Here is a 22,337-nt window from a genome sequence, read left to right on the forward strand (position 1 = left end):
TAATAATCTTATTTCTGCCCTTTGACGTGAGAGAGCACAAATAATCAAGATCTCTCCCAAATTGAGAGGAATTCTGCTTAAAATCCATGCAGTGAATGTTTTACCCATGTGGAAAGAAATGCTAAACATTTATAAGGCTAGTTATAGAAACATCTGTTCCTTTTATTAGCTCATGCTGGGTTGCCAAGTCTGATGAATCCCCGATTTCCCCCACCCCATCATTTGTCTGTTTTTGGACACTTTTAACTTCCTGGACGCCCCTGTGCCATTTAATAGTCTAAAGTTACTCTAAAAATACTCTGCAAAGCAGCACTTGTTTGACAAATGCCATTCCAAGACAGCCATGTGCTAGATCAGGGGTGTCCAAACTTTCTGGCAGGAGGGCCTCATTACCTCTCCAACACTGTGTCGGGGGTCAGGAAAAAAAGAATTAATTTATATTTAAAATTTGAATAAATTTACATAAATGAATATATTCAAGATGGAACTTATATGAATGAATGAAGGTCTTGCGATGGCCTTGCACAAAGCAAGGCCACCCTTTACTTCACTGATGCTTCAGATGTGAAACTGCAAGCAGTGGAGGGAGCCCTTGGCTTGCAGCTCACACAAGAGGTTGAACAGTCAGCCCTCATGTTGACAGCAATCATGTTGGTCCAACATGGGTTCAATCAAGTGTCCAGCAGGCCAGAGGTTAATTAGAGATGGAGCTCCTTGCAGGTTGGATTGAGAATCCCCAAGGGCTGCAAATGACCCCTGGGTCGAGCTTGCGCATCCCTGTGCTAGATGTATATTCAGGCCTTCTCTTACCATCTGAGATGGCTCTCACCCTTCTGAGACTGGTATGTGCTTAGTGATTGGACAGGCAAACGTGTCCATCTAGGTCAAAAGGATGGGATGGAGTAACCAAGTATGTTCCACGTTTCCAATAGGGTAACTTGATATCATCATTACAGCCAAGTTATAAATCTTCCCTACAGGAAGCAGGGTTGTTCTCTACCAATCACCTGAATTCAGAGGGAGCTCAGAGAAGAGGCATCCACTTGCTCGACCATGAGTGAAAAGTTGGAGATTCGTTATGCAATGTAAGGAGGTTAGGCTAAGGACTGTCTAGTTAGGGTTGCAATAAAAGTTTGTTATTTTTTCTTGGTTTGCAAATTCATCCCAGTTGTCACAAACTTCTCTGGGTTTAATGACTCCTCATCAAGTAGTATCCCAGCTTCAACAGTTATATGCACCTTCACCAAACTTTTGAGTCTGCTTGCACTTTTACTACTCACCTTTCTTTCCCCATTTTGTCCCTTTTGTTTAGACTAATACAGTGTTTCTCAAGCTGTGGGTCAGGACCTACTAGGTGGGTCACAAGTCAGTTTCTGGTGGGTCCCCATTCATTTCAATATTTTATTTTTAATATAATAGACTTGATGCTACCATAATATGCAACTGCATTTGGGGAAATGTTACAGATCTGTACTTTTAACAAGCTACTATGTATATTCTGGCAGGAGGTCTGGTCTAGAGGGTAGAGCCTCCATTTGCCTGAAGAAAACATCCACAAGGTTGCCAGTTTGAGGCCACCGGCACCATACGACCTTGAAGCAGCTGACAAACTGAGCCGAGCTATTTCCATCTGCTCTGAGCGTGGGACGATGGAGGCCAGGATGGAGGCCAGATCAGAACGAAACATCTGAATTTGTTGTGGCTCTTGAAAGATAGAGCCTTCTTTCAATTGTAAAAATCCCTCTGGGGATTTAAATTAGCCTGCCTATGTAAACCGCCTTGAATAAAGTCTTGAATAAAGACCAAGAAAGGTGGTATATAAATACCTGTATTATTATTATTATTATTATTATTATTTTAACAATTATAGTAAATGGGACGTACTCCTGGGTAAGTGTAGGTAGGGTTGCAGCCTAGGATGGTTAAAACTTTTCCTGCTTGATGTCATAACTTCCGGTCATGACATCACTTCTGGTGGGTCCTGACATATTCTCATTCTAAAAAGTGGGTCCTGGTGCTAAATGTGTGAGAGCCACTGGACTAATAAATTTGTTTCATTTTGAACCTGTCTGCCTGGTACATGTTCATACGTAATTCTGTCACGTCTCCAGAATCTGTTCTGAAAGTGCAGTTATAGATATTGTCTATTAGTCAATACAGGAAAGATATACAAGTTTGAAAATAGCAGAAGCAGAAAGTAAAAATCAAACACCATTGACAATATATAGCAATTTACATATTGCATATACATTAGAAATCACATACCACTGTCTCCTTAGCAGGTGGCGGTTTGCTCTGCTGACTGGGAATCAGCACAAATGTCAGCGTGCCATGCATGTCCGCCTATGATGAAAAGCAGATTTGTTAGTCTTGAGCAGGGGTCTCCAAATGTTTTGGCCAGAGGGCCGCATCAAATATCTGGCGTGGTGTGGAGGGCCGGGAAAAAAAATTTAAATATAAAATTTAAATAAATAAATCAGAGATGGAACTTAGATGAGTGAATAAATGAATGAACAGGCTCATTCATTCAAACTCTCTGGCCCTCAGAACACCCTCCAGACACAATCAGAGTACAGTTCTGGTCATGTTCAGTTGAGTGGGCCAGAGGTTTTCAGGGGACAAGAGGTTGGCCGTGGGCCGGAAAGAGGCTTGCTGCGGGCCGCATCTGGCCCCTGGGCTGGGGTTTGGAGACCCCCTGGTCTTGAGATTAGACATTTGCTCATGCAACAACAACAAATTTTGAGGGATAGCGAAGGATAGCAATAACTGTTTTGAATGTTAGCAAACAGCTTGTAGGGCTTAGCGTTCTTTGTGATGTTTGTGTGAATGTCATTTAATTAAATAATTAGTCATAAATTCAAAAACACAAACAGTACTGCTTCACACAATCAATATCAATGCAGAACACTCATGTGGGAGACAGCCATTGGCCTAGTTCTCTTTAAAAAAGATTAACTAGCACCATATGATATGATGGCACCATTTCAAATTATATAGATAAATATATGGCTATTAACATCAAACAAATCATTCATGTTCATGTCATATACCTCCAACTATCGCTGAAAGTAAAGGCTATCACAAAGTACCCTGTTTGAGAATTATCCAGAGCCATATGGCTAGCCATTATCTAGAGGAGCCACAGAACATTGACCAGACAGACCTTTGGTTTGAGGTAGCAGGACAATTCATATAGTTAAGTTGCTACCTGCTATAATACTATTTATTGTGTATTTAAATCTGTTATATTAGTAGGCATACTGGAATGTGTTTTGTGCACCTAAAAGGATTGACCCTGCTTACCTAGCAGACAACCGCCTCCCCATGACTCATTATCTCTAAGGTCAGAGGACAGCAGTCTCCCAATAATGCCCTCAGCAAGTTCAGCAAAAATGACAATGGTAAAAGTTAATATCAGATGAGAAAAATCTTCTCCCATGGAAGTCCACCAAAATCCAGTTGTAAAGTGGCATTTTATTTAAACACCTTTTTAGTGGCCATAAAATAAGTACAGGGATTTCTTGATTAATGCTGTCTTGATTTACATGTTTTTGAAATAGCGCAAAATGCAAATTAATACCAGAAGTCTAATTTATGCTGGCAATTTTTGAAATAATGTTACCAATTAACTGCTAACATGCAACCCCATTAGACACTGGTGAGGGGTATCATCTCTAAACACAGAAGACTAAAAAATAAAAAAATGTGTTCACAGAGCTGCTGCTTAGCAGCATCTCAGTTTTCATTGTTGCTTTCTCAGTCATTGACATCAGTAACCACTCCCAGTAGCCTCCCTCCCTCAGACCATCCTAGAAATTTCCACTCATCAGTTGAGCCACAAACTGCCTCCCTCTTCCATTTAAGCCTCAGTCTGGTCTATCTGAGCACCCTCCTGTACTTTCTTCCTCCATAATTCTGCACTGTGATGTTTCCTCCCATGCTTTCTGGATGGTTTGCCCATGTCTCGGCATGTCACTTGCAATGAATTTAGGGGGGCATTGTGAGTTTGTGCTGTACTCCCTGCTGTATGTTGTGCTGTCTTTTGTCACCTCGCTGCCTTGTGCTGCTGTGCCTATGCCATCTTGGGCAGTCACCAGTCAGAGTGAGTGTTTAATTACTTTTCCTAACCTAAGCCATTTACACTGAAACCTATGGGAAAAACAGTTTTAATTTATGTGTTTAATACATAATATGTGTTTATATACATTCTGAGAATGTAACCCCCTCTTTAATGGAGAAGTGCCTATAGAGGCTAGAAGATTACAAGAAAAATGATAAAACAAAACTGAAGGACTTCCCACTAAAGTTGAGCCCTCTGGAGCTCAAAACAACTGACATTTCTCTGAAAGAGGCCGAGTCAGATGGGGTCAGAATGCTCTCCAACATAATTCCAACTGTCATAAGACTCTGCCTCTAGGAATAGGAGGGGCATCCCACTAGTTACAAATGCCACCCTTCCTAATACTTAGAGAACAAGCATTATCCAACATAAGACACAACATACCAGTAAGTCAAAAACTTCATTAACATCTTTTCCACGAATTTCAATTCCATTAATTTCCAATACTTCATCACCTTCATGTAACAGCCCACTCTTCTCTGCAGCACCTCCCTTTACTATTCGACTAATGATGACTGAATCCATTTCATTGCGTACTGTAGCTCCCTGTATAATTGAAAAAGTTACAATTTTAAAATCAGTACTATAAACAAGACCCATTTCTGAAGATGCACAATTTTTCACAGCTTCTAAATACTACTTAGGTTTCTATAGCTGGTGTGCTAGACAAAAAAATCTAACACCAAAAATTAAAAAATAGCCCCTTAAACAACATACAGACTACAGGTGCAACCTATTTATCCATGGACTTTTTATCTGCGAATTTGTCTCAACTTTGTCTAGAATTTGGGGGTACTGAAATTCACATACACCTTTGCCCAGTGCTGTTGTCTAGCTCTGTTTCCAGGCAGCCCAAAACACTGCAAAAAGGCTCTGCCTCGCCCAGGCAGGGAAATAGCCCTGGAGCCATGGAAGAGATTCCCCTTGCAAAGGAACAGTAACATTCCTGGAGCCCCTGAGCCAGCCAAGGCTGAAGAGGGGAAGGGGGGACCAAAAACCTCTGTAGCCAGAACAGGTACAGCAAGGTGGAGCGCACTCTCACTCACTCCGGCAGGTGCAGTAGCAACAGAGGGGACTGCTTTAAAAAACCCAGGGAGTGTTTGCTGAATTCCCCCCCCCCCCGATGGTGCAGGCTATCACGGACACAAGCAAGCCTTTCTAGCAAGCAAAGCATGAGATTTAGCCTACGATTCTCTCCACACTTTCCCGGGAGTAAGCCACATTGATTAGAATGGGGCTTACTTCTGAGTAGAAATGCATAGGGCTGGACTCTTAAAAGCTCAACATCCCACCTGTGAAAGAAGCAGGACAGCTGGCAATGGGGAGGGCTGAGTACGGGGGGGGGAGGGAGCAGAGGGGATTGCTTTAAAAAAAACCAGCGAGTGTTTGTTGAATTCCCCCCCCCCCAGATGATGCAGACTCTCCTGCTCCAGCAAGCCCTCCCAAGCAAGCCTTGGGAAGCCTTGGAGAGACAGATGAGGGTGAGCAAAGAGTCCGACTACAAGTCCCAGAATGCTCTGGGGCAGAGGAGCTTCCATGATGGTGGCGGCCAGGGAGGGCTGCAGGAGCAGCAGCAGCGAAGAGGACGAGGAGAACCTGCAGTGCTGTCGGGAGCCTGCCTGGGACACAGAGGACGAGGCTTCCCAAGCAAGCTCAGCATCCCACCTGTGAAAGGGGAAGGGGAGGGGATTGATAACAGCTGCCTTAGTTTCCTTCCATCCGGAAGTGTCAGGTTGCAGCCTCTTTGCGTAACTCTATGGAATTTAACACAACGCGTTTTTTGTTAATCGCGCCGAGTCACAGAATGGAACGAATGCGGATAAATAGGCTCTACCTGTACATAGCCTGCCACTCCATAAGAGGTTTCATATACACTAATATGTTTCTTATAGCATGCAGGGATGGAATGCAAATAAAATCATTAGCTATAAAATACATTATTAAAAGCCTTCAATAAAAGCATTTATTGAAACAAGACAGGAAAGATTAAAGCACCATGGTTGACTTTACTGATAATCTTTCAAAATTGCAAAGGTATGGTTAAAGCACATCTTGTACCAAATGACACTATTTCTTATTACCAAAAATAGCCTAACCCCCTATTAATGGATTTTGGTATGTTAGCAGCAGTTTTTATACTTCCTAGGGGTAAGAAAGAATAATACAATGTCACTTCATGGGGATAACAGGATTCATTGCCCCTTTATGAACTACCCATTATTGACCAGATTTTCACTGGGGAAGTGACAATTTGTAGTTCACTCTCTTTGATGTTATGCTATACTGGCTCGCAGATGAAACACTAGGAAAAAATATATATGTGAAAGTCACCTTTTAAAAAATCTTGTCTCAGTATACTCACCAATGGAATATCCCTAGCCTTCTCAATACGAACTATTTTAACAGTCTCTCCTCCATACAGACCAACATTCTCATAAATCTTTTCATCCTTTACTGGCTCTGGTTGCATTTCCTGCTCAGCAACTTTATCATGAGCCAACAGCAGTGCCTATTGTAAAACAAACAATGCCATTTATAGAACTAATAATAATAATGTTCACATATTACAGTTAATCTCTTAAGTGGAACAGATAAAAATTTGAATTTAAAAAGTCCAAACAATCCAACTTGTGGGCTGTTGTTCAGGAGAGACATCTCTCACTCATTTTCCTTTCTTGATTCAATACGAACAGTTTATTGGGGGGGGGGGGGGTATTATCAAGCACTGTGCTCAAAAAGGTGTTCCTTTACAAATCTAGGCTATTAAAATTAATGTAACAAAGCAATTGTCTCTCAATTGCTGCCATTTTAATTATAACTGCAGCTTCTGCATGGAAGAACAGAACATGAACCTGCTATGCATTTCTGATCCGAGCCAGGTCTATATTACAAGCTCTAGTCATACATTCCCCTGGTCTAGTCATTCCCTTGGGGGCTGGGGATAAGAATAGGCCCTCAGTTTGGCTGTACTTGTCGTAAGAGGCGACTAAACAGCCACCGGGTAGATGGGGCTCGTCAGCCTGGGAAGGCAGCTCATCTGAGAGAAGGAAAACTCTGATCCCAAACCTCCACTGCCTTGTGGCTACATCCAGTTCTGGAAAAGGCTTCAGGAGTCAACCTCGAGGCAAAATCCGGAGCCGGAGTCCCTGAGGCAGTTCATGGCTGAACACAGTCACGTTCTGGCAACTCCTGTGACGCTGCTGGAACCAACCGTATTGGCCTCTGCCTTTCCATTGGACCATTTCAGCGACGTGGAGAGGGGGGATTTGCTGCATGGGTAACAGCCTATCCTCCATACCTACTTTACCCAGGCGTCGCGCACTGGAGAGGACACTCTGTTCCAGAACCACCATTCAGAGCGTGACACCATAGTCTTCCGAGACTGAAGGATGCCAACTCAGTCATACAGAGTTTGAGGCTACAACTCAAAGCAGCAATGCTTACACAAAATTGTGCCTATTTACAATTTTGACACTTACATTGCTATTGTATTTAGCAATACAATTTGAGTTTGAGGCCCAGACCATATCTAAAGTTCTGACCAACATGCACTTATTTCTTTGAATTTTGACCAAGGGAATATACCAGCTAGGGAAAAATGTAGAAGCTTGATAGTTGTTTACAATGCATACTTTAAGAAAGCAATGGGATAGTTTTACATTGTAAAGCAAACAATTGTTCCTACCTGAATATGAGGGGTATTCAATAAAGAATTAAGTTCTAACCCATCTTTCTGATGACTTGGTTTCAAAACACATTGTACCTGAAAGACAGAACACCAACATGTGATAATGCTAGGTTCCCCCCCTCCCCCCCAAAAAAAATCTTCCAGCAGTAGGTGCTCTGTAAGGATGCCCTTTCTGCAAATAGTAGGGACAGAAAATATTTGACAATGGCAGCCATTGGCTCCCAATCCTGTGTTCCACTACTCCTCTTCTCTGGTAGAGGAAGGGGCATTTGTTCATAATTTGGTTAATGGCTTGGATCATTGCCCTGGCATGCCTTATATCAGATGCCCATTTGATAATGATTTCCTCAACTTCCTCTATTTTACAGTGAAGATTCATTAACAGTTTATATATTTTAGATACTAGATTTGTTGTTGCTTATTTCAAAAGCTGCCAACTAGAAAGTTTCTTATCTTGGATAACTCAATATTGGTTTCCTACAGATAAGATCCTTCATTATTCACTTCTCTAGTTTATCATTTAATGAACTAAATGCTCATCAAATCCATACAACTAAAACAATTTCTCTCTCTCCAGAATTCAAATATGCTGACAATTAAGATGAAAGCCAAAATAATAAAATATAGCAACGGGCAGTTCAGGGCATTGTCTTATGATGGAGTAATACAATCTGGAGCCTCATGGGATCTGGCAGAAGTGCTATGCCAGCAGTTCTGGAAGGTGCGTCATCATTGACAATTTTAGGGATACATGGAATTAGGGATAAACTGGCTGACGTGACACCACAATATCTTTAGCCCCAGCACAGGGGCTGAAAATGGACAGTGCTGGGGGCAGGAATTCTGGGGTAAAAGCAAGCTTAGGCTTCACCCTAAACTCTAAGACCCTCCTCCTAATCCATATGCCAGCATAGCATTAAGGCAATAAAAGAGGTGCAAGTTAAATGCTTCCATTGTACTCAGAGTCAGAATATACTACCACCCTATCTCCTCCTGCTCTACCCACTGGTACCCATCAGGCACCCATGATGAAGCATAATATTGTGACTAACACTGCAGCCAGTTGCAGCCCATTCACACCAGCATGGAAACCTGTGAAGGAGCCCAATATTCAAAATGAGAAGGTGTGCAGCATGAAGCTCTCTTTCCCTGGCCTCATGCACCCAAGATGGACTTGATGGAAACTATGGAGAACAGAAATTCTCCATTACACTACACCAGGGGTGCCCAATCCCCGGCCCTGGGGCCGCTTGCTGCCCTCGAGGACTCCCAATCCGGCCCTCAGGGAGCCCCCAGTCTCCAATGAGCCTCTAGCCCTCCGGAGACTTGCTGGAGCCTGCACTGGCCTGATACAACTGCTCTCAGTGTGACAGCCAACTGTTCAACCTCCCACATGAGCTGTGGGACAAGGGCTCCCTCCACTGCTTGCTGTTTCACATCTGTGATGCAGCAGTGGCAGCAAAGGAAAGGCCTTTTATAGGCCTTGAGCTAATGCAAGACTTAATTCATTCAAAAAAGTTCCATTTCTAATATATTTATGTAAATTTATTCAAATTTGAAATGTAAATTAATTCTTTTTTTTCTGGCCCCCGACAGTGTCAGAGATATGATGTGGTCCTCCTGCCAAAAAGTTTGGACACTCCTGCACTACACAAACTGCCTGACAGAACACATATAGAAAGAGCAGGTTTGTAATGCTCGACTTGTTGGAACTCCTATAGAAATTGTACCTCGGGACTCTGAACACTCAACAGGAATGTCTATTCTTCCCAAATGGAGCTGCAAGACTACAGAACAATGAGGTAGGCTAGGAAGTTGGGGGAGAGACCATGACATGAAGTATGCCTACTGCATATTGCTTCTCATGTTCCAATACTGCAGGATGTGTATTGGCTACAGTTGCAGTGTGTCTCACATAAAGAAGCACAGAATAAGTATGTACTGAACAGAAAGGGGGGACCAGATTTTCATGAGTCCTACAAAACTATAAGCTCTCAGTTGGTGAATGTCAGGCACTTCACTTCAAATTGCTACTCCTGGCTGATTTTTTTTACCTTGAAGGAATGCAGCCTGACCACATGGAGGAGCACTCATGGCCACCAGTGTTCAACTGGTATTTAAGATCAGAGGACAAGATGCATTGGTAAAATAACTGCAATGTTATTATTTAAGCATTAGGAAAGTTAAATTCACACAAATCTCAGAATGTTTACTCATTCAAATTATTAATTTTGGAAAAATGAAAGAAAACATTAATTTTGGTTCTAGCAAAACCAATGTTATCAGCTTGGTTTTAACCTCTTTGGTAATAGAAAGATTTAAGTTTATGCATTTTACTTTTTAATTTTAACTTGGTTTAAGTAGTATTATGCCTGAGAAATGCTAAGCCTTTGTTCCTAGGAAACTCAAAAGGTGAAAAGGTCTACTTGAGGAAACTCAAAAGGTAAAAAGAGCTATAGGATCTAGAAAGCTAGTTAAAATCATGTTAACATGGTATGATAGAATTCTATCTAAGAAACTGTTGCATCAAATGATCTTTGAGATTTAACACTCAAAAGCGTTTTCCTTAGGCTGGCTTCCATTTTTGTCAAGTTTAACTGGCTTTAAAATCAATTTAATTAAATTTGATGTTCAACAGCTATTTTTATAACAGACACAGAGGGCACCACATTATTTTAGGGAGTTAATCTCCACATAAATGCCTTAAGCCTGCATGCTTTACTCAGGCTTCTAATTAAATTAAAGTTTCAGAAAAATAGATAAATCATATTTTCTTTACCTTCTTATTAAAATTACCTATTTGTCTCTGACAGAAGAAAAAAATGCTTGGGACAAGTAACTATCCAAAACAATATTCATAATCTTAAACTATAAAGCTAATATGTTTTATTTCAAATTTGTAATCTCTGATCAATTAAGGTAGTCAGGAAGACTATGTTCTAGTACAGTGTGTGCCCAGCATCTATGTTCTTACTGAAACATTCCCTCTTAACAGCTGCCTTTATAAACCTTCAACCTGCTTCTTCAAATCCTTAGTTAGAGCAATTGGGAGGTTCTTGCAAAATCAAGGAAAAAAGCAAAGACAAAAAAATTGCATGTGCATTATTTGCAGTTACCTTAAAGAGGAACAACAGTGCCAACAGTATAATCTCACTACCATTTCTTGATCTTCTTTAACTCCATGGGAAAATAGGCAGTAGAGGAAGGGACAGGGACAGGAACAATCCCAAATATTTTGTTGCCTCAGACAAAAGAAAAATATTGCATCCCCCAACCAGCAACAGGTTGGTGGGGCGGGGGGGGGGATCCTAACTCCAAGAAATAAACTGAAGTCCTAGATATTTTATTTTCATCTCACTCATCCTCCAAGTGTGGTTTACATTATTCTTCCCCTCCTTCTATCCTCACAACAACCCTCTGAGACAGGAAGCTGGAGATCAATGCTGTTTCATGGCTGACTGGGAATTTGAACTCATGTCTCCCTGGTCTAAGTCTAACATTCCAATGATTATATTGCACTGCCAATTTAACATGGGAACTCAACACTTTGGATCACCTGCACTTGATTTTAGAACTAGACCAAACATAGAAAAGCAATGGTTTTCTGATTATTCATTTAATCTGTTTCAACAATCTCAACATTTCCTTACCTTTCTATGGTAAGGAATTTTAATGACTACATTTGCTGCACCTTATAACCTGCACTGAGATCTGGTCTATACTGGAGATCTGGTTGAACTTTGCATCTAAATTACTACAGCGCAGATCAGAAATTCTGACATCAAACCACAAAACCCAGCATGTTGTAGTAGTTGGGAGTGCTGGGTCTAGAATCAGAGAGATCCAAATTCAAATTTCTGGTCAGAAAAGCAACTAAGTAAAGACTAGAGGTTTGCTTGATTTCAGCAGGGCTTGAGGATTTCAAGCTGAATCAAAAAAGTAACCTAGTCCATATTAATATTTATTTAAAAGATTTATAAACCACTTTCCAATACTCTACGCAGATATTACATATAGCATTTAATGCTAATTACACACACACACACACACACACACTCTCTCTCTCTCTCTCTCATGGTTGCCCCCTTCACCCATCTGACTCAGTGTCCTGATATGTCCTCTTTAAATTATATGTATATTTTATTTTTCCCTACCCCTTTTTATTTTAAAGACATACTTATGACTGGAATAAAATGACAACTGGTAGTTTATTACTTAAGTTGAATGTGTACATAATACATACCTCTTGTGCAAGCTCTTGTGCATTGGAGATAAGAGGATATGGAGGACTGGCTTTGCTCATATGCACTGTAACAGCATTATGTATTTTAAATGCATTTTGGAAGTCAGTGTTTTGGACAAGCTGTAAAATTAGAGCAATTTCCTCTTGGCTTTGGGGATCTACCAAAGTGTGCTGAACATGCTTAAGAGAAGACAGCAGCTCATCAACTTCTGAAAAGGAAAGAGATGCGCTTTAGTTAAGTCTGGATGTACTAGGGACATAAGATAAATATCAGTATTTAGAGAAAAAGCAATCAGCACCAGCAGCAATTAACACAGAATTGTTTATTTTTTCTCGCATTAATAGCCTCATGCTGAAAAACTGTTCATGACATACAATTAGCAGCACAGAAATAAATAAGCAAGGCTTCACAAAACCAAAGGCAAAAATTCCTTCTCCAAATTATTTGTTATTGTAAATATCAGCCTTGATAAACTTCAATTATCAAGTGACACAGAAATGCAGCATACACAAGTATTTCTTGCGGGGCTACTCCCTTTACCTGGGGATCAGGGACAAAAGTCCCCTTCTCCCCTGCCGTGGATGTGCAGGATGCAATAGCAGCAGTTTTCAGTAAGGCCGCAGCTGCATGCCCTGGGGGCTCAGGATTGGGCTCTAGGTCCACTACCAGAGAGTATTCTGTTTGCAGTATTGACAACTAGTAGAGAAGAAAAGCAATACCTGCCTCTGAACCCTATCATTCCCTGGATCTTTATGTCACACATATATGACTCCACTTCATCACAGTACCCATCCCACAATAGAGGCACCACTGCTCTACATGCAATTGCTCTTTGCAATCTCATTTTGATGAATGTGGTTACCCTCAACATTAAAGCTTTTAGCACTATACTAGATGACTACACAAAGAAAAATTATGCACTAGTGTCAGCACTACTGAGACAAAGTCACACTTGTCTTTTCTGGCTATAAGTCAAATAATTAGAAAGCAACAGGAAGAGGATGAAGCAGAAAATATCTATCATTCTAAAATACACACAGATTCCATCAAAATATGGAGGATTTTTATTTCAATTCATTACTATTGCACATACAAATAGGTGCATTAAGTAAATAAATGCATTTATTTATTAAATAAATTCAAGTGACTTAGTAAACTACCTCAGCCTCCTCCTACCAACAAAACCTCCTTGCCCCTTTGCATTCTCCATCTAAGAATATATACAGAGATGACCTGTAGCAGCAGCTCAAGGATCCAAATTATCAGATTACACTGTTATCAGAATTATACCTACTTATCAGAATTAAGTTTAGCAGGAGAAGCAATAGTCTTCTGGAGTAGTACTGCTCCTTACGGCAGTGGTTCCCAAACTGTGAGCCGTGGCTCCCCAGGGAGCTATGGAAACCAGCCACCAGGACCATAGAATCTTTTCAAAAATCCCGCTGTCCTATGCAATGTATGGAATTGTAGCCATAATGGAGAGCTGCAGCCAATGGCCCAGTAGGTCAAGGGAGCCGCCAGTTGAAAACGTTTGGAAACCTTACAGTGTCTAGTTGAAGACACTAACGGTGCATTTTCTGTACTCTCCTTTACCCCAAATCTGAACAAATGGAGGGGAAAGATTGCAAGAGCAGCAACAGTTGAAAGAGCAAAAATACTGCAACTGGTCATGTACTTTAAAGGCAAATCTATTCCTGATTCACAAATAATGACACTTAAAGATCCAAAATCCATTTAGAAATAAAATTACATGTTTCATTTTATTGTCAGATTTGATACTTCTTTTTAAAAAAAACAACATGCACTATACAGAATGCAGAGAGAACTTCCACTTTCCTGACATTTATCATATATTACCTTATACCCACCCCCAAGGCTAATAACTCAGGAACACAGGCTGGGATATAATGTACCACATGAAGTATCAACAACTTGCCAATGAAGCACAATGGACTACTTCGGGAAGGAAAAATGAACCATCCTCACCTCTGTATGTGCGCAGGAGGGCTGTGCATGTATGCACAGTTCAGGCACAGCTTAAAAAAAAATCAAGGAGTTTACTCACAGTAAATAAAGGCTTCTTTGAAATACTGTAGCTCTGTCTGATGTTAAAGACTATTTCTTCAGCCAATACTTCTTTAATTTTCTATTACAGAAATGTTGCATATGTGTCTCTCCCCCCCACCCAACAAACACAAATACAGCAGCAACAGAAGATATTCAATGTCTGTATCTCTCCAAAGACTAACAGAACAAAACAGTAGGGGAGGATTATTTTTCCAATATAACAGGAAAGCAGCCTTAAAGGAGGGAAAGGAAGGTGTCATTGGGTCACATTAAAGAAATGTTACGCTAGACATTTCTGAAAAACAAAGGAACCAACACACACATTCTTACTTTGTAAGATATGCAAGACCAAGGCACTGCATGTCATGATCTGAACATAAAACTACATGGAGTAATGTGTTCAAGAAAAAATTGGCAGAAAGGAAGCTTCATTCTTTGCCACAACAAATTCAACCTAAAGCCCAATTCCACTCTGAAAAAGACTGAGACAGAAACAATGGTGCTGTGTGTGAATGGGCATTTATGTGAATCACATATAAATGCCCATTTCACTTATACTGATCACTTAGTTCAGTAATATCTTTACACATGAAATTTGATTCATTCATTTAGAATTTTTTAAAATAAATTTGCATTTGAGACACAAAAAGCAGCAATATTAGTGAAGCATCATATTCATGGGAAACATCAGAATCATATGTTGCTTATTTCTAAACAAAAAATAGAACTGCCAACATTTTTCAAAAACCAACTGGTCCAGCTCTTCCAGACCTCACACATCTGAATGGAGTTTGACAATTTTCAGAGGAAGCTAGAATTTTGTTTTAAAGTTCAGCAAATATGCCAAATCCTGGAATGAGGAATTCAGTAAGCAGAAAAATAGGGCATGCTTACATCAAAATTCAGGTATAAGATTTAAGAAAAAACTAGTTGCAAAACAGCACTTTCATGCAAATTTTGTTCCACTTTTTAAAATCTGAATACAGGTGGAGCCTATTCTTGTTAGTTCTGTTCCTTGACAATTAACAAAAAACTCGTTGTGCTAAATTCCATAGAGTTAAGCAAATACGCTGCAGCCTGACACTTGGGGCTGGAAGGAAACTAAGGCAGCAGTTATCAATCCCCTCCCCTCGCTCTGCTCCTTCGCCTCCCACTCCTCTGATCCGTACTCAGCTCTCCCGTTGCCAGCTGTCCCACTTCTTTCACAGGTGGGATGCTGAGCTTTTAAGAGCCCAGTCCTATGTGTTTCTATTCAGTAGTAAGTCCCATTCTAGTCAATGGGGCTTAATCCCAGGAAAGTGTGGAAAGGATTGTAGCCTAAATCTCATGCTTTGCTTGCTGGGAAGGTTTGCTTGCTGGGCTGTTTTGTTTGCACTGGCTGGAGCAGGAGAGCCTGCACCATGTCAGGGGGGCAGGGGAATTTGGCAAACACTCCCTGGGTTTTTTAAAGCAATCCCCTCTGTTGCTACCACTCCTGCCCCTGTGTGTGTGTGTGTGTGTGTGTGTGTGTGTGTGTGTGTGTGTGTGTGTGTGTGTGTGTGTGTGTGTGTGAGAGAGAGAGAGAGAGAGAGAGAGAGAGAGAGAGAGCACTCCACCTTGCTGCACGTGCTCTGGCTACAAAGCTTTTCCGCTCCCCCTTCCCCTCTTCAGCCTGTTTGCTGGGTCAGGGGCTCCAGGAGTGTCACTGTTCCTTCGAAAGGGGAACCTCTTCCATGGCTCCAGGGCTATTTCCCTGCCTGTGCCAGGTGGAGCCTTTTTGCAGTGTTTTGGGCTGCCTGCAGGGCAGGGCAAAGGAGGCAAAAGGTGTATGTGACTTTCAGTTCCCCCCACCCCATTCCTGTTGAGACAAATCTACAGATAAAAAATCCGTGGATAAATAGGTTGCACCTGTATTCAGAAGCTGAATTAGGGTTCCCTATTATACACAACAGTTTTAAAGGCTCAAAAATTATTTGAGAATGTTACATTTAACTCTTGTTAAGAGTATAGTGATCTACTGGCATAACATCCAAATCTTTTGCTTTGATTTAATTGAAGTGAAAATTCTTATAAAACAGGCAAGGTTTTGTAATCTTTTGATCTCCTGCACATTACAGATACCTAGCTGCAGAAGTCCAGGCACTCTGGGCAGCATCAACAAAAGACAAACAAAGGAATGCGATCTGTAAAGATTCCTTCTAAGTCATGCACTGATTTGTTGGAGACCTGGGATGCCGCTAGTGTACTAGCCAACCCATAATAAAAACAACCTGAATTATACTCAGAAATAGTATCAAAGTCATGGTTTTCAGGACAGCCATATGGCTCTCTCCCATAAAAATCAGAATTCGTATCAGTGGAACTTTTGCAATAACCTGGAAAAAGGCTGTTTTAGTATGAGGGGAGAGAGACTGTATTATTCACAATATTCACACCTCCTTCCATCTTAACAGAGATGTTAAGGAAGCAAAGACTAGCTATTTTCAGCCACTGGAGACTGTGTCAAAAGAATTCCACACCACTGGGGCTTCCTTTCACTGACCTGGCAGACCTGCCCTAAGCGGGTTGATAGAAGGTTAATGCACAAGCATGGCTAAAACTCGTCCCATAACTCTTGGAGTAAGTTTAGAGTTGCTTATCACATGGTGAAGGTTTCAAGTAGGACCAAGGGAGAAATGAGAGGTAAGACAATGAGTGCTTTCTACCCAGTGTTCAAGCTGTAAATGCTGCTCAGATTGCACTTCAAAGATTTTATGGCAGCAAACAACCATGTCTTCTCTGTTACCCATGTACCTGTGAAGTGCATTTGGCAGAGTTGTTCATGGTGAGCAAAACGGCCAGGTCTGGGCTGTTTCTCCCCATCCTTTGCCTGCTATGACATACCCTCTTCATGACATTTTAACCAACAAGTAGACTGAACAGAAGACAGACAATACTAATGCAATCCTAAATACACAAAAAACTAATTGTAGCATTTTCCACTGAAACTCTATGATGGTACTGCTATACAGGAAAAATGTTTGAAAAGTGAAAATTATGAGAATAGTTTCAGAAAAAACAAACTTTGGTTACATAAAGCACAACTTGCAAAAAAAAAAAGAACTCAAGTTATAATAATAAAACTTTATTTAATAATAAAAACTTTATTTTTATCCCGCCCTTCTCCCTAACGGGACCCAGGGCGGCTATGTTATGACAGAAGCGTGTTTCTCAAGCCATTTCTTTGCTACTGCACTCCACCCCAGTATCATAGTTTCAACTGAATGCTTGTCCTATTTTCAAGATCATACACAACCAAAACCTTAAGGCAAACTTTGACTAAACTTTTCTGCTGAAGGGCCGCATCAAATATCTGGTACAGTGTTGAGGGCCAGAAAAAATATTAAATATAAAATTTAAATAAATACATGAGAGATGGAACTTAGTTGAATGAATGAATGAATGAATGAACTAGAATTTCTCCAAGCCCAAGAAATAAAGAACACACTTAAATGGACCCCCATTTCTTTACCCCACAAGCACAACTCTGGTTGTGTTTGGTCAAACTGAGCCAGAGGCTCTCAGGGGATCAGAGGCTGGCCGCGGGCTGGATAGAGGCTCTCTGCGGGCTGCATCTGGCCCCTGGGGCGGGGTTTGGAGACCCCTGCTTTAAGGCAACAAAAGTCAGCAATTTGTAACATTAATGAAAAATGACAAACTATGCTGAAACACAATAGCTAGTGAATTATGTGATAACAGGCTGTAATCAATATATCTTTATGAAAATAGGTGGTTGTTCTGGTATCTTCCCCCCCAGTCCAACATTAATAGATACCCAAGTTCCTTACCAAGAACATAGTTTGGCTCAGTTCAGACATCACACCAAACCATGATTGAAGTTGTTTAGCTAGCATACTAGAAACAGAAATTATTGTTTATGCTAAATACAGTGTGGCATGGTCTGAATTGACAAAATCATAGTTACAGCCATATTCCACCTTTGGAGGCCAAAGTGCCTGGACCAGACAGAAAACGAAAGCCGCCAAGTAATTCTAAGCCACAAGTTGGGTACTAAACTACAAACTGCACAACCTATGATTTGGCATAATGTATGACTTGAATCACCAACCAATTTTTCCATCTGAGACAGCTGCCACGAGAAATACAGATATTAATGAACTTTAAGTGTCATAACTGCCGTATAATCCCTCTCAATTATCCTATGAAGACAGAACATCCTCCCACATACTAACAAGATCAGTGAGAATCTGTATGAGAATACAGCCTAAACCCTCAGGAAACGCATTCCTTGTGTGTCCAAGCAGAAGCTATGTTGATGACTGCATGCCTTTGTATGGTGGATGTAGGCATGGTGATTACTGCACATAATACAAGTTCCTTCCAAGAATGGATGTTTATGTTTCTTTCTCCTTGACCTCACTGTATATTGAGTTTGCATTTTTTCTTAGCAAATGAAAAACATTTTGTGGAGCCTCTCAGTTCTCTGTTGCTCACTTATTTGCATGGGTTGTGAGAAGGTGTGAGAAGAGGAAGGGATTTCCACAGTGCAAAAGCAATGAAATTTTTTTCAAATAGCTTTGCTATAGTATTTCCTATGAGAAAGTGACACTGAGGCAGTTTCTCATAGGTGGACAGTTACAGGCAAACCAAACCAAGACTATTAACATCTTCTCCTTGTAAACTTTTGGAAGACAATACACTCAGATCAGCAAAGCACAGCAATAAGGAGGTAGGTAGATAAGCACACATACAAAGTCCTACACATGGGAAGATTTTACTGTAGAAGAGTTGAGATGCAATCTAGTGAGTTTATTATAAAGTTTTTTTTTTTACAGGTTGGACCTTGGTATCCACTGATTTGGTAGCTAACGATTTGACTTAACCACTGCTACCAAAGTCCACCTTTAAATGCCTTGTAATAAGGAATAAATGCCTTGTAACAAGTACCAAAAACCCAATTTCCTACCTTCATGCTGATAAATAATTATAATTTCATTCCATTAGATCAGTGGTTTTCAAACTCGCAGGGAGAATTTGAGAGCCACTAAGACTTTGCTGCAGGCAGTGGGGAGGAAGACGGAGATGTGATGCCCAGCATCGCGGCACAAGGGCACGCTGCCACTCACAGCTGCCTGCAGCAACCTCCTGGGGGTCAGGGGAGCCCGGCACCAGCCTCAACATGGAAACAATCAATTGAGAAACAGGAAGCTTTTGTGATCGAGAAATAGGAAGTGGTCATGATTACCTTCTGGAGGGTTCTGCACTGCGTGGGGAGCCCTGCTGAGGGTGGCAATGGGCTCCCCCGACCCTCTGGAGGCTGTAGCAGGCAGCAGTGAGTGGCAGCACACCCTTGTGCCCCAATCAGAGGCATGATGCTGGGCATTGCATCTCTGCCTTCCCCCTCTCCCTGCCCCTTAAGGGAGAACTGCCCAGGGTTCTCAGGCTGGGGTGTTGCAACACCCCAGTTAACCACTGCATTAGATTCACCCCATCTAGTGGCTGAATGTGGTATAGTGTTTATACCAATGCATTCTGGGGCGACAATAGAGGAGCAACCTAGAAGTTATTTTTCTACTGATTTGGTGTCCATTGACTTTTTTTAATGCAATGGGGGTTTCAAAATAGAAGCCCAGTGGATAACAAGGCATGACCGGTACTCGAATTTCAGTACTCTATTCACAGAATCACTTATATAGCATGCCCCTGTATCTGCGGGGATTCCATTCCAGAACTCCCTGTGAATAGCTGAATCTGTGGATACAAGGGAACGCACAGGGGGTCCCGTGGATGCAACTGGTGGATAAGTGAAACTGCAGATATGGGATCTGCGGATATGAGAGCCTCCTTACTTCCAGTAAAGAGGTTTTAAAGTCTCATGGAAGCTCTTTTTCCCCCTGCGGGTATTTTAGACTCTGGAGTCCCGGCTGAACAGTGGTTGGCTTGGTGAGAGAGGGGGAAGGGCCGATGGGACACCAGAAACACCTTGCTCATGGGAGACATGCTAACAGCAGAAGGGGGAGGTTTTATTGAACCAGAAGATAGTGACTCAGATACTAGATCTGCAACTTGCTTTAGAAAGAGCAGGCAATTTGCCTGGGAGTTCTCCTAGATCTCTTGTCCCTGTATTGCCAGGTGGTGGCTGTAGCCACAGGGTCCTTTACCAAACTTCAGCTGGTGTGATAACTAAAACCTTACCTTAGTCGGTCCGATCTGGTTATGGCAGCACATATCCTAGGGACATTTAGACTAATGTAATGCACTCGACATGGGGCTGCTCTTTAAGACTGTCTGGAAGTTGCAGTTAGTGCAGAATGTAGCAGCCTGCCTGGTCACTGGAGCTTGGGTCTGCCATGCCATTGCTCTAGCAGCTACACCAATTGCCCATTCAATTCTGAGCACAATTCAAGGTATTGGTGATTACCTTAAAGCCTTGTATGGAATGGGACTGAGATAGTTTAGGGACCCTTTCTTCTGCATAATCCTGCATGTTCCCTAAGAGTGCCAGATATGACCCTGCTTAAGATACTGCCACCATCCAAAGCCAAGGGGGTGGCAACAAAGTGCAGGGCCTTTTCTGTTGTGCTGCCAAGTCTGTGGAATCAGCTCCTAGATTCAAGGACAGTTCCCTCGCTACATGGTTTCTGCCAGAATTTAAACGCATCTATTTCATTTAGTTTTTGAGGAGAAAAGACACTTCTAAGGACCCCTTTTTAATAAGTTTAATAGATTGCGCTTTTTTATGGGGTTATTGCTGTTTTTAGATGGTTTTTATCTGCCCCTATATAAATTTTAGTTCGTCTTATTTTATTGTATTTTTTACCTATTTTTATTTTTTATTGTTAATTGTATACCGCTTTGAGTTCCTGGAAAAGCAATATATAAATATTTTTAATAAAAGTAAAATCTTGCTAAGAACCTTGAACAAAGATCACATTTTTAATATGACTTTAACTTTTAATATGAAGTTCTTTAAGTGCAACAAAACAAATATAGGTCTATTACTGGTGAAAATGTTTGAAGTTATCTGTTTGAAAAGTAGAGCTTTAGTATACAAGAGGAAATATGCAGTTTTTTTAAAAATTAAATGGCTATACAGCTATCATTTCTATTTACTGGATTGTAAGCTAGTAGAATAGCCATGAGAATTTTAATTCCTTGCTGCTGCTTCAATGCCTCTTTTTATCATGACACATAGTCCCCTATGTGTATGTATTCTTTGAAAAGGTCAACAGGCATGTGGATGCAGGAGAACCCATAGACATTATATATCTGGACTTTCAGAAGGCGTTTGACATGGTCCCTCACCAAAGGCTACTGAGAAAACTCCACAGTCAGGGAATTAGAGGGCAGGTCCTCTCATGGATTGAGAACTGCTTGAAGGCCAGGAAACAGAGAGTGGGTGTCAATGGGCAATTTTCACAATGGAGAGAAGTGAAAAGTGGTGTGCCCCAAGGATCTGTCCTGGGACCGGTGCTCTTCAACCTCTTCATAAATGACGTGGAGACAGGGTTGAGCAGTGAGGTGGCAAAGTTTGCAGACGACACCAAACTTTTCAAAGTGGTGAAGACCAGAAGTGATTGTGAGGAGCTCCAGAAGGATCTCTCCAGACTGGCAGAATGGGCAGCAAAATGGCAGATGCACTTCAATGTAAGTAAGTGTAAAGTCATGCACATTGGGACAAAAAAATCAAAACTTCACATATAGGCTAATGGGTTCTGAGCTGTCTGTGACAGATCAGGAGAGAGATCTTGGGGTGGTGGTGGACGGGTCGATGAAAGTGTCGTCTCAATGTGCGGCGGCAGTGAAGAAGGCCAATTCTATACTTGGGATCATTAGAAAAGGTATTGAGAACAATACGGCTAATATTATAATGCCGTTGTACAAATCGATGGTAAGGCCACACCTGGAGTATTGTGTCCAGTTCTGGTCGCCGCATCTCAAAAAAGACATAGTGGAAATGGAAAAGGTGCAAAAGAGAGCGACTAAAATGATTACTGGGCTGAGGCACCTTCCTTATGAGGAAAGGCTATGGCGTTTGGGCCTCTTCAGCCTAGAAAAGAGACGCCTGAGGGGGGACATGATTGCCAGAATGCTATTTACACTCTCACGTAACACCAGAACCAGGGGACATCCACTAAAATTGAGTGTTGGGAGAGTGAGAACAGACTAAAGAAAATATTTCTTTACTCAGCGTGTGGTTGGTCTGTGGAACTCCTTGCTGCAGGATGTGGTGATGGTG

General features: G+C 41.4%; 1 protein-coding gene across 2 annotated transcripts in view; it reads right to left on the reverse strand.

Moving 5' to 3' along the window:
• The window catches only part of PALS1 (protein associated with LIN7 1, MAGUK p55 family member), an 83,502-nt gene that overhangs the window by 23,898 nt on the left and 37,267 nt on the right, over positions 1-22,337 (reverse strand). Inside the window, exons 4-8 of one of the 2 annotated variants that reach the window (XM_066632877.1) lie at positions 12,052-12,260; positions 7,806-7,883; positions 6,483-6,629; positions 4,505-4,666; positions 2,266-2,343 (exon numbers count right to left, since the gene is read on the reverse strand). In XM_066632877.1, coding sequence (XP_066488974.1) covers positions 2,266-2,343; positions 4,505-4,666; positions 6,483-6,629; positions 7,806-7,883; positions 12,052-12,260 — 674 coding nt within the window. The remainder of the gene's footprint in view (positions 1-2,265; positions 2,344-4,504; positions 4,667-6,482; positions 6,630-7,805; positions 7,884-12,051; positions 12,261-22,337) is intronic. The other variant, XM_066632883.1, reaches the window with a different exon arrangement.

This window comes from Tiliqua scincoides, chromosome 1, assembly GCF_035046505.1.
Source record: "Tiliqua scincoides isolate rTilSci1 chromosome 1, rTilSci1.hap2, whole genome shotgun sequence".
Taxonomy (NCBI): domain Eukaryota; kingdom Metazoa; phylum Chordata; class Lepidosauria; order Squamata; family Scincidae; genus Tiliqua; species Tiliqua scincoides.